This window comes from Notothenia rossii, assembly GCF_949606895.1.
Source record: "Notothenia rossii genome assembly, chromosome: 2".
Taxonomy (NCBI): domain Eukaryota; kingdom Metazoa; phylum Chordata; class Actinopteri; order Perciformes; family Nototheniidae; genus Notothenia; species Notothenia rossii.
In genome coordinates this window covers 73,708,687-73,721,898 of record NC_136904.1, presented here as the reverse complement: position 1 = coordinate 73,721,898, position 13,212 = coordinate 73,708,687, and the positions used below count along the sequence as shown (strand labels likewise).

Sequence of the window (13,212 nt, the reverse complement as noted above, 5' to 3'; positions counted from 1 at the left end):
AAAACTTCCCAGGAAAATAATGTTTGTGCCAGCTATCTTAAAATATTCCTCCACCAAACTGTGCATGATCCATCGTGACTTAAAGTAAGTGTGGGTAATGTCTTTTAGAAACATAGTTTTGTGTATTTGTTGAACTTCTCTTTAATTATTAATACATCTAGCTTACTCTTGTTGGCTTCTCCAATGTTACCTACCCAGCTTTTTACAGAAAGAAGCGTGTGTTTTCAGCATAACATATTTAACACTCTCTGGCAGCACACTGCTGTGGGCAGGTTAGCATATACAGAGCAGAAACAAAGACAAATGTGACTCGAGCAATGATCCGGAAAAAGGATCGGGCGGAAGGAAAAATAAGAAATGAACAATTATTCTTCATCTATGCATATGCTGTCATATATACATATTAAGCTTTTCAAGATTCCAGGGGTTCCCTTCAGGTAAAGGTGTGCTGTTGTGCCTCTAAATGTAAGTATATGCGCTTTAATTTACATAACAATCTACATAGAAAATATTGCAAATGTGTGCCTGTGTATATATAAGTAAATGATGTGTTCTCCTAGTATTGTTTGTAATTTATATTAGTGCGATGTCAGCTTTCTTTGGCACACACAAAGTACTTAATTGGCTTAAACGTATCCTGGATCTTCCTTTGAGTCATACATCAACTCTGTATGTCAATACTCCTCACTCAAATGACACTTTCTACCTCTAAGCATCCATCATATTGCATTGTGATGTTTAGGGTCCGTAGATTTGCTGCTCCTGGAACACAGTAATCAATCAATGTTGTGATGTTTGAATCTTAAAAAGTTCACCACAGTAGTCTCGGATGTTTTGTATTCCAGCATCAGTGTGTTTGTGCACAGCGCCTGTCAGTGTGCGAAAGGAACCATAATGTATAACATACTACAGTATTATTCAAATAGCATAGAGATATGGATCAAAATGACAGTTTCCATTGGCATAATAATGCAGCCGGTCGTAGCATGCGTCGCTTGTTTAAGCCAGAGCAGAAAGGGGGAATTAACTCCACCAAACAGGAAGTGAATACATCAAAAGAAGCTTATGCATTTCTCCACCTTGCTATGTGATCTCACTGCTGTGCCATTTCAATACAGTGCTTACCCCACACAGTGATAACTCTCTGAAGGAATCATGCTAATACTTACTAAAGATGATTGATTATTCACTTACAAGTCTTCATGCTGGCATTAAAATGATCCTCTTCATGATTTACCGCGTTATGGATTTGAGATAAATCAGAGCCAGAGGAGCTTGTAGGTCCTGCATTATTCTTTCATGGAGTGTGAAACTGGCTCCACCACTGAAATCAGCCAGAAGACTCTGGATCAGTCTGTGGGTATATTTATCACACATGATATCTCGGGCACCACTAATCAATATGTTTTTGTAAGGGAACGATTGTCGTTGGTGCACTTAGGCAATTTCAAAATAATGTTGTTTGGCTGAAGAGGGGATTGCATTTCAGCCTTTATTTGGTTGGTTACTGAGTGGTCATTACATCATTTAATGGGCACTACATGTGTTGGTGTCCTTTTGTATTTAAACTGTGGCCATTCAGTTAGTGATTAGGCATTCAAGTAGGTCTAGCTCTGATGCTGAATGATAAATTATAACAGAATCCCTTTGGGGCCACGTGTATGGTATTGCAGCCCCAATGTACCAAATTCATTAATGTGGGATATTGAATCTGCATTTGATGCGTTTCCTCGGGATAATGCAAGCTGCAATAAGCATCTCATTGTCAAGCCAAAACACAAATACCATAATGCATTCACTTATTGAGCATCTTTATGGAAATATGTGATTTATATTCAAGCAGGAAGGTCAAAACTCTCCCAGTGGCACATTTCTTTCCCCATAACTTTATATTTGGCTGCAGGTGATGAGTTTTTTGTCACTTAATTTGTTTGTGAATTATCCCTGGGCGATGATTTTGAACTTCCTTTCTCACATTTCCTGTTCCATAAACACTTGGCTATACTGTAAGGAGCTGATTCAGCGTTGTGGAGATGGATTGACTGCCTGTTGATAATCTGAGGAATTTCTGCATATATGCAGGTTGTAATTGAGGATGCACCTCGCCGCTCATAAATTACAACTGATGGAAGTGTGGCATGGGGGACGGCTCCGTGCATAATGAGGCGCAAAGGCATAGGTATCATTTAATTAAAAAGTTTTTTTGACAAAGGACGCACGTAACCAAACAGTTAAACTTAATTCGGGCAGGGAAGTTGAAGATGGATGGTGAGTAAACTGAGCAGGTGTGTGAGAGAAACTGGAAGAACTGCGGCGTAGAGAAAAAACATACTGTGCTCTCTATATATGTCAGCAAATGATGAGCATGTAATCAAAAGTGTGGTGCTGTTCTGTTCAAGTTTCAGTATTGAGCATTGTTATCAGAGAAGTGTCGTCAGAACTATGGTAACTTGTGTTTTTCATACAAGCCAAACAGTGCTCAAGACAGTGCAGTAGATCAATATGATCAATAAATTGAAGCCCACGCGTGGCTTACAGGAGCGTCTTTGGCTGTTCTGGTGCACAATCAACAATCGCACATTAGTTGCCCTAAAATGGCGGCGTGAAGTTTAAAAGTTCAGCAGACAGAAATGCTTCAGGACTTTACTGACCTGATGCTAATACCAAATGTAACTAAAGCAACCAGAGAAGCAACAGATTTAGCGAGTGGTGTTTTCTCTTGATGTAGCGCTGCTGTTTAAGAGACGCTTTACTCCTTCGCTGTTTGCTTTGTCTCCGTCTGTCTGGTTTCCGGGCACGATGGAGATTGCTTTTGTTGTGTTATTGTCGTACAGCTTTGCCATCATTTGTCCAACTTAAGGTTCCAACTGCTGAAATAGGGAAGACATTTTCTGTCACGCTACACCGGCTAACTTTAATTCTTCTCTTTTCCTGTGTTATAAAGAAGTCTGCTCAGCCTCTTGCCAATTAGGGTTTCCTCTTACATCCTGGATGCAAATGGAATAGTAAATATAGCAGGGCCCCCCCCGGGGATACCGGAGCCCTCTCGAGGGGGTAGGCACGACGTCTTAAGTGCGTCAGGATTGAAGGAGCGGTGGGTGACTGGTTCCTCCTGAGGGGCTGACGGATGCTGATGCTGACAGATCGAGGGAGTGATTATTCAGAGCCTAGGAGATGAACTAGCGCGTGTGTAGCCAGCTCCCCTGGCAGCCGAATCACTCCCAATCACACCTCCATAAATCAGGGACACATATCCTGGAACAGCATGAAAACAGCAACACTGAGCAAAGGTGGTCATGCTGATGAAAGAGTGGTTATCATGAAGAATGCCATCATACACCGCAAGGGCAGTACACTAAGCTTGTAGTTGAGACCAAAGGTCTTTAAGCTCAGCTGTGAATTGCTCCTCATATCTTCAAATTGTGCTGCGCTTTCATGTCCATTTTTGGGTGTAACCCATATAAGATTTGTTTGCTTTTGTGGGCTTTGACTCAATTGAGGATGTCTTTTCACACAGTGGGGAGGAATGTGGGAATAAGGGACACAGATGGACCTTTTTGAAGTGAGTTCTAGTGTATAATGTGCCCAATTAAAATATTATCTATCATGATGATGTCTTCTTAGCTTCAAGTGATCTTGTGTAGCCTCTTCTGACAGAAACAACATTTCTCTACTGTTCAAAGCGCTTCAAGTGTCTTTGGAATGTAAACAAATAGCCTGAGTCCACACATCATAGCTCAAACTATCAATTACAACTGAGGCATGTTAATTCAGATTAATGCAACATGCTGCTGTGTAAAGATCTATTCAAAAGTAAGAAATAATATGAACTGGCATGTACAAAAGAAAAAGGCAGGGTAGCCATTTGAACACACTCAACGTATTTCTTATTCTGTTTTAAAGTGCACATTTATGGTAAAGGTTCAACTCATGAACATGGAACAAGTTGAATGGGCTATGGTCATTTTAAAAGTTCAATACCCAAGATTTGCGGCTGTGGTTGAGTCGCTATCTATTATCTATTTTCTTTTGGCCTCATACTGCGTGTAGTTACTTTTCATGTTCTTCCTTTTTATTATATCTCCACAAATGGAATGTTAATTGTTAAGAAAGGCTGATGTAACCAAAAACATTTGAAACCTTAAGTATTTAAAATGTGATCTCTTGAATGTGCAATGTGTAGCGTAAAGCATCAAAAAATGCTGACGTTAACTACAGGGTAACCCAACTCATGACGATGATAAAATAGAAGTGTTGTTTAACGTTACCTCAGAGTCTTACCCACTCGAATTGTAGTCATTGTCCCTCTGCTGTTAGTTAGTTGTGAGCTTTGTATATACCTGTGAATTAAGATTGTATGCCTCACAGGAGTAGAGGTACAATAATGCCCCTTTCTTCTGTGGAGCAGGTTGCATGGAATGACCTGTTGCAGTATTTTAATAGAGCTCCCATGATGCCACAGGTCTTGCTCATTATTTATCAGTCTGCTGTGTTTGTAATGGCTGCTGCATTCCAGTGCGTCTCCTAGAACTTGTTATGAGGCTTTCTCTGAACTATGTGTTTTTTGTTGTCGTACCTGTAAAAGGCAAACAATAATACATCTGCAAAATATTTGGTTAAAAGAAACCCAATGGTGCTCTAGGAGGATATTCTGGTGATAAGGTAGGCAGGATTACCTTTTAGTGGCTAATGGTTGCCCAACACTAAAAGCAGTTGTGATGTCACAAAGTGGGTAAATCTGATTGTTGCCGAATCTCTTAACATACTCCTAAAATGCTTATACATATTTACATAGAAAAAACATGAAAAAGCAGATTTTGCACAATAGGTAACCTTTAAGACAAAATGTTGCGAGTTTTTGCTATGGAACTATTTATCAGTGTCTACCAAACACAATGACTGCATGTGGTTGAACACACTCAATGCGTTTCCCACTGAGTCAATAATGGCCGTGTTTTCATTACTAGGCATCTTCATGTTTATGTGCATATCTTACCTAATGTCTAAAATCAAGCCAAAGGACAAACATAACAAAATGTTCCAATGTGCAAAACATCTATGTTAATAAAAGTATTAACGATTTTAGATTTCTCGTCCCCTGAGCCGTGTTGGACGAAAAGCTCATATGAGCGTAATGATGTTAGTTACACCATGAGCCCCCATTAACATCGCAAAGCCAAGATGAATAAACTCAATGATGTGCTCTGATGAACTATGAAACAATTCAGCAGTTTGATATATTGCTCCCTTAAGCAAAAAGCAACTGCTTCGAAGTGTGTTGTCGTGGGAACAGAGTGTTAACAACAGATTTCACTTGTGCAAAAAAAGAAAAAATGTTCAGCGAGTTGTCATTCAAAAGCAATTTAGGGAAGCAGTAGGATCTCATTATTACATCAATTTAATTCCAATTAGAGGGAATTAATGAAATTATCCCTTTCATAGCATGCGGCAAAATGACTGGCATAGATACAAAACATCATATCGGCAAATTGATTTCATTCATTTGTTTTTCTGATTTATCACTCCTTTTCCAAAAAATGAGCACAAAAGGTCAAAAACTAAATTAGCATGTTACAAATTGTTACTGGGTTTAATAAATCACACATTAATCTAGCTTTTTTTAATGAAATTGCTATTTCATTAGCCTTTTCAATTGAACCTATACACATTCTGCAGATGTGAACACAGCATGGATCGCTATGTCACTCATGTTCTTTTTAATATTAGAAAACATTATGAAATTAGAAAGTCAGAGCTTGATTCAAAGCCTTCAACAGAATAAGCATTAATATTCAACAGGTGCTACACGCAAAATCCACTTCCTCAAGTAATTACAGCAACAAAAGAGACTGTGCAGTAGGTTGCCTAAACATGACTGACAATTATTTTCATCAGACTGAACATCAGATGCATTTTATATTATACAATTGATGGAAGTGTAATACGCTATATGTGTAAGCAAATGTGTTTAACATCAAAGATGAAAAGAATTGTCCTATATTTGTCAGTATCCATATTCGCACCTCCATATGAATACAAAGCTTTCTTTTCTTTGTTGGTGAAAGTTATATCCAAAATATTTTAGTATTGCACCCATATCATCTGTAGACTTTTTTCATTTGTTTATAGGACCACTCTCCAAAGATATAGAGGCTGTGGTCAGACTGGAATCCATATAAATATTACATTTAAAGCTACGTTTTGACGCTGACAAAGCCTTCACAGTGGGAGGAATCAGCAATTTTGTTCTCCCTCTGACCACACAGAGTACTTTTAGTTTGTGCTATTTGTCAGAGGTGGAAAATCACTGTGCTTTTATCGCAAACACAGATGTTACCTAGTATTGACTGCAAGAGCAGTTCTCTTTCACAGTGCCAAAATCAACCACATCATCACTCCGATACGAGGGTGTATAACTGAGAATGAAGTTCTCTCTCTTTTTCAAAACTTGCCTGTGTTTGACATTTATTTGACTGAACACTTTCCTGAGGAGTAGAACAGGATTTTACACCTTTTTTGTGAGCATAGCTTGACTTTGCTGCTTAGTTTATAGTTGCCTAACAACACCCCAAGCTTTGAATGTCAAAATGACTGATCATAATGTTCACACAGTTTGTGTCCACAATATCTCTGTTTCAGAGTCTGTTGTATCAGATTTACTGAGAACAGAAATAAGAGTTATGTTTTAGAACACTTTACATTTTATTTATAAGGAACACGCTATTCTCTTGTTGCTAATCTATTAGGTTTATCAACTGGATCAACTTCTGCCTGAGATATGAAATGTAATTACGCATGTTTGCTGGTTGACCTTTCCAAACTGTGATGTTATTAAATGTTCCTAAAGCTATCACAATTCAAATAGGGTTTCACTTTATCCTCTTAACACTGAAAAGGGCTCAATTAGGGAAGTTTGTTCTTCTTTAGTGACCAATTTCATAATATTAATCGTTTGAGTGTATTCTTAAATGAAAGCAATGCATATAAAGATGTACTGTGAGCAGAAAGACCGCTGCAAAACGCTATGCATTTATCGGGGGTTTGGTAAATTAATATCAATACTCCTTGTTAGAAAGATTTAAACTTTGATGTGTAGCGCCTTTTCTTTGTAGACAAAATGCTTAAACTGTTGAAAAGCTAGGTGGCCTGGGGTTGAAAATATACAATTCAAAAACAAAACAAGATATTTCTTGAAGCCAGATTTAAAGAGTTTACAATATTTTGCATCTCAGCAAAGTAACAACATATCTTTCTATACAACCTGAGCAAACTAAAACTTGTCTTTGTATCTTTTAGTACATAAGCTATTGATCTGTTTGGGATCCAAAAAAGTAAATCATGTGCTTTTTGACGAGAAACTAACCTCATATTTTGTTCAATTTTATATTGATGTCCGCTGCTGGTTTGATTACTTTCTTTTTCACTTTTGTTCCTTTCTTCCTCAGTTCATGAATAAAGCAATCACGGAGGTTAAGTGAATGGCCTTGAATTGTGCTTGATTGCAAGCTGCCAGATTGCTGCTATTTAAATCATCCTATTTTTTTCTACATCCTCAGATTTTAATGAAAATGCCCTCTCCATGTGTTTCTTTTCTTGGTTTGCAGGCCAGTGGGGTCAGTGTATCGGGGAGCAGTGTGGTTCTGGTGGGGTTCAGTCAAGGACAATATGGTGTGTCCACACGGAGGGCTGGACCACCCACCATACCCACTGCCAGCACATGGACAAGCCAGAAAGCCAGCGTCACTGCTTTAAGGTCTGCGACTGGCACCAGAACCTGTTTGAGTGGGAGGTGTCAGACTGGGGGGGCTGTGTTCTCGTCCCTTTCTTCTCCAACGAGCTCAAGTTGAGGATGGCCGAGTGCATAACGGCGCAGCACGGCATCCAGAGGCGCAAAGTCCACTGTGTGCGCACTTCAAACCGTACCACAGTCAATTTGAGGATATGTGAGTTCTTTTCCCAGAAGCCACCTGTGGAGCAGGCGTGCCTCATCCCCTGCCCCCAGGACTGTGTAGTTTCAGACTTTACGTCCTGGTCCAGTTGCAGCAAAACGTGCGGCACTGGCATGCAGCATCGGACTCGACATGTTCTGGCCACGCCAATGTTCGGAGGGGAAAGCTGCCCCAATTTGACAGAGACCAGGACTTGTTCTGGTTATGTTGACTGCCCTGCTGGGGAGGGGGAGTACCAGTACAGCCTTAAAGTAGGGGCCTGGAGCGAGTGCCGACTTCCGTATCACAAGGACGCCCTGTTGAGTGGCAGGACCACAGTGGACTTCAGCTCCAATGAGAACAACACAGTCACATTGCACATGCAGACCTCCCACCACCACCATCACGCTCACCACCACCACGATAACCCCATGTCATGGGAGCTGGAGGTGGGATACCAGACACGACAAGTGCGCTGCACACGGAGCGACGGCAAGAACGCTATGCTGAGGTAAGACACGTGCTACCATGTGCTGCACTTTTCATACAGCGAGAATGAGAAATGGTAAAACTGACATTTCTATTGGTCCAAGATTAATCCACGATTATGACGAAAGAAGGGCACACTGGAAAACTGAAACATTGACTTTAATTAAATGTATTATGTCAACATTGTTCACATAACTGTATCAGGTTAGATGAAAGCAATAATATTATGTTTTATTCAAAAATATTTGGTGTAAATTAGATGAAATTTGTTGACATACATTTAGTTAAAGTCAATGTTTCAGTTTTCGTCAGTGTAGCTGTGTTAAATACACTGGTTTGTCGTAGATCTGGGGGACAGACCTCGACATAAATCTCTTTTTCCATGTGTTGAGGCTGCTCTGCTACTCTATGTGGGCGTCTGCAATTTGAAATAGTCCTAATGGAGTTGATTGCTTTTACTGCTCTTTCACACTCATATTGTTTAATAACACGAGAGGGACATGATCAATGACCATCCTCCTTCATGATCCCAGCGGGTCATTTTTTCCTCGTGCATAGGAGTATTCGGTGAAACTAAATGGTTTTTATTGATGGTGGTTATTTATTCAATTATAACTGGATCATGTGGGAGCTGCTGTTTCAGCAGCATATTAACATGGTGGTGAGTCACTATTATGGTAAATGTCAAGTGCTGCTCCCCTCCTGTCCCTGCTGTTTGAGCAAACTGTGGTATTTAGATTTGATAAGAATGGATTTTACTGCTCAGAGCAAAAACAGACACATTCAAACACATGCAGAAATAAACAACATTCCACTGTATCCATTATATCAAGGACATAGAAAATCATTACATATAAATTATATTGACAACATACTCGACCCTTATCTTAGTGCAAGATGACACTTCTAACTGACAGCTGAAATCAATTGTTAACTTCCATTCTTGGAGGCTGTGTTATCAGAACAACTTAACATAAGTTACTGTGGGAGCATTGCATTTTATATTTAGAGTCATGGACAGTGCATTGCAGTTGTGTACAGCTAAATAAAAGCTTAGCCGTGTCAGATTTAGGGGTTTTAAGAAGTATCATGGTTGTTTTGATGTTATGAATTTTGTTTAAAGGGCTTAAAATAGGCTGTCTAGTTATGTGTTTGATATTTGCACCTTAATATCCCCAACAAGGCAGGCTCCCTGGCTTTATGACTTGATTGTGAAGGGACCATTTATAGTTCGGTGGCTGATTAGCATGGCACTTGCTAAGAAGTGCGATTGGGGCTTTTGAATATGGATTTCCCACCTGAGTTCTGCCTCATTCTGCTTTTCTAATTACAGCCTAATTAGACAGTAACATTCTTAAATGAGCATTGTACTCACATCTTAATAACCTACCTAATGAAATTGTTCAAATTAAACAATGGAATTGTAATTACTTGATTAATGCTCTGGTTTCATTTTTTTTTTTGTGAGCTCTTTGTACGGTTTCTGTAAAGACAGAATGTATGTCTGAGTCTTGTTAGTATCATGTATAACAGCTTTGAATATAGTCATGTAGAAGGGTAAGCTGTAAAGGGCATGTGCTTAACAGGTAGTCAGCAGTAGGTTTTATTTGATTTCTTAGATTTTCACTGCATAAAATGTATTCACAGGTCTATTTAAATATTTAACAAATGTAACATCGTTCCCGCTATCTCACTCTCTAAACAGCAACTCTACTCATACACTGTGAAGGTGTCACCTAGTTAAGTTTTATTCTTTATGTGATTCTAGGATTTTAATTGCAGTATTTTATCTTAACATTTTCTTAATTTTTCTCAATCTTCAGCCTCTGTACCAGGGGCAATGCCCCCTTGACCTTTCAGGGCTGTGTGATGCCCAAAGACTGTCACACTTCTGATTGGTCATCGTGGAGTCCCTGCTCCAAGACCTGCCGCTCCGCCGACCTGTCGCCTGGTTACCGCCTTCGGTCACGCATCATGACGCAGATCCCCGTCCGAGGGGGGGAGCGCTGTCCTGCCCTTGAGGAAAAAGAAGCCTGCAACATCATAGGAGATTTGCTTCCAAACTGTCCGAGGTAGTTATTAATGACAGTGGTTATCATCGCATTTCAGCTCACAATCCCCAGAAACAAAAGCTTTGTTCGCCGGTAATCTCCTGATGCAGATGCTAATGCATTAAGTGTCAAAGTCTAAAAACCAAATAATGACTTCTAATTTTGCTTCTCTGAGCTTTTTTCACCTGAGTGATTATGAAAGAAAGCCTTCGGGCTGCAATAATTCATGACTTCACTGTTGAATTACTTTTTTTTGGGATTAGCTCAATTATGTTGTGCCACTTACAATAATGTTATGTCCTGTTGGGAGTTCCTAACCCACTGGACGTGACAGGACAGTCCTATAACAGTTTGAGTTAGGCTTTGGCTAATATTAAGGGCAGTAAACAAAGTAAATCAATAGAGGTTTTTCTCTTCCCTGCAGGTAGATTGTTTTATTTGCTAAATCTACATGGAGTGCCTGCGAGCAGAGGATTTACATGATTAGGGAAAGCTCATTACGGAAATTAAGCATTCGATAGATTACTACAGGCTGTTGTCATAGTGGACCCATCCAATATTATTGCTTTTCCGCACCGCTGCATATTTCATAGTTGAAACCAAACATTTGTTGAGAAGTTCTGAAATCCAAGTAATCATGCCTCCTTCAAGCTGACATACTGTGAGAGACTATTGCCGGAGACTGCTCGCGCTAATTCATCTTTTTCTTTCTGTACATTTTCAGAAAACAACTGCCACTACTCTGTATATGCTGACACTTTCTTTTTTTAATCAGTCAATTATACATTGCTTCCGATTGGATTGTGCCTGTATTCATAAGAGTACACAAACAAGATTTATCAAACAGTGACTCCTGACACTGACGTCTTCTCGTGTTTTTCCGTCAGGTATGTGTGGAGGGCCACTGACTGGGACGACTGTCGAATCCTCCCCTTACTGAGCCATCAGGACCAGCGGCTGGCCAACATCTCCATCCTGTGTGGAAGTGGGATCCAGACCAGGAAGACCTACTGTGTGCAGGTCCCCGACGACTCAGCACCACATCACAGGAAGGAGGGTAAGATCTCAAGCCACTTGGTGATGCAAAAGTTAAACCATAAATATATTCTGTCTAAACCAGCCTGTCCTCCTCCGAAAAACTGATTGTTCAGCATCTTATTACGACCTATAGTCACGTTTTAAAATGTAGCACTTCTAGTGGTCGTGTAAGAAACAACAATTTGCGGCATATGGGCTGATGCTCCTGTTGATTGCAAACACTCCGGAGGCTCGTATATTCACAAATAACCCTCTCTGGAAAATCCTAAATTATAGAATAGTTTGGCCATTAAAATGTTTTTGATTAGATTTCTAGCGAGAAGTGTATATTGTACTTTTAGAATCCACGTCCAGTGGATGTGTAGGATCTATAGTTTGATAGATATTACGAACATGATTTGAGGTCCCGCCAGGAGAACGTGTATATACCACGTCTTTCCCCACAGCGTCCATGTAAAGTTGGCGTCAACCCTCACGGGGTGAAAACAGTATTTTCGGTCTCGAAATTTTCATAATAAAACCGGAAGGATTCCCCTCACTATCAAATAATTTTACAGTGATATATGCCGTACTCATCCACTAAAAAACATCAGTTTATCCTTGTTAATTACACAACATTGATTGGTTTAAATTGTGCACAATGCTTTTGTGTTTTTAAACTTCGATTCAGAGAAACATAGTTTTTTCGAAGTTTGGGATGGCTTAAGACACTACACTACCCATAATCCTCAGCTATCGTTTGGGACTACAACCTCTGCTTTGCTTGACTAACGGCCCGTCTACACTACAGGCATGAACAAATCTTGAAGCTGGGCGTGTCTGAAGCTTGGCGATTTTTTGCGAGCAACCAATCACATGAATCTCCCGCCCCCGACATACAAAGCAATAGCAATGTTAAAACGAAGTAAACTGGATATAAACTCTCCAAACAGGCGAAAAAACTATCAGTTTCACCCACTGTCTCTGCCACCTCCCTCCATGCCTGGTTCCTCCGGTTTGTATCCCGGTAAATAGTTCCGGTCGTAAAGAACCGGGTGATTTGCTACCGTAATATCTCGTTTGGAATATGAGGAAATGAACTGCGGTCTGGCTCTCCCAGCTTGCACGCGGTTTGATTGGCTGCGCTTGCACTGGCGGGATTTGCATAAACGGGATTTGATTGGCTGATGCCAAGCATCGAGCCTAAAAAATTTAACATTGTTCAACTTTTGATGCCGATAGATGCTCGTGATGCTTGCAAAGCCATGCCATGCTCCCCACAATGCAGTTCGGCGAAGATTAAAAACTTCTACGTCACCCCATTCAAGGGAATGGGCGAAGCGTTGAAAGCATTTGTTGATGCCTGTAGTGTAGACGTACCGTAACCCCGTAATTAATCCTAAAGCTCTGTAAAGGTGAAAATGAGCATTAATATACCCACTAGACAGCTAAGGTCAGAAGAGCTTTATTTAACAGCTGGTCTTATGTCTGTGACCCCTCCTGTTGTTCATTGATAATCCTGAAACATGCACTTGTCAAGTTTCAGAGGCAAATTTTGCAAATATGGCAGTAGCCATCGATCATCTTAAGATAAGATAAGATATACTTTATTGATCCCAAGTTGGGTAATGTTGTTGTTACAGCAGCACATGTACTGTACTACTTTGTTCTACTCCACTACAATTCAGAGGTTAACCTGGTATTTTTACTCCACTACATTTATTTTA

General features: G+C 40.1%; 1 protein-coding gene across 5 annotated transcripts in view; it reads left to right on the top strand.

Annotated features, from left to right (window-relative positions):
* The window catches only part of thsd7ba (thrombospondin, type I, domain containing 7Ba), a 241,634-nt gene that overhangs the window by 127,760 nt on the left and 100,662 nt on the right, over positions 1-13,212 (top strand). For all 5 annotated transcript variants that reach the window (XR_013805279.1, XM_079665111.1, XM_079665110.1 and 2 more), the window contains 3 exons: positions 7,605-8,439; positions 10,241-10,489; positions 11,356-11,525. Coding sequence is in view for 4 of the 5 variants with exons in the window: in XM_079665111.1 (XP_079521237.1) it covers positions 7,605-8,439; positions 10,241-10,489; positions 11,356-11,525 (1,254 nt within the window). In the remaining variant the exon portion in view is untranslated. The remainder of the gene's footprint in view (positions 1-7,604; positions 8,440-10,240; positions 10,490-11,355; positions 11,526-13,212) is intronic.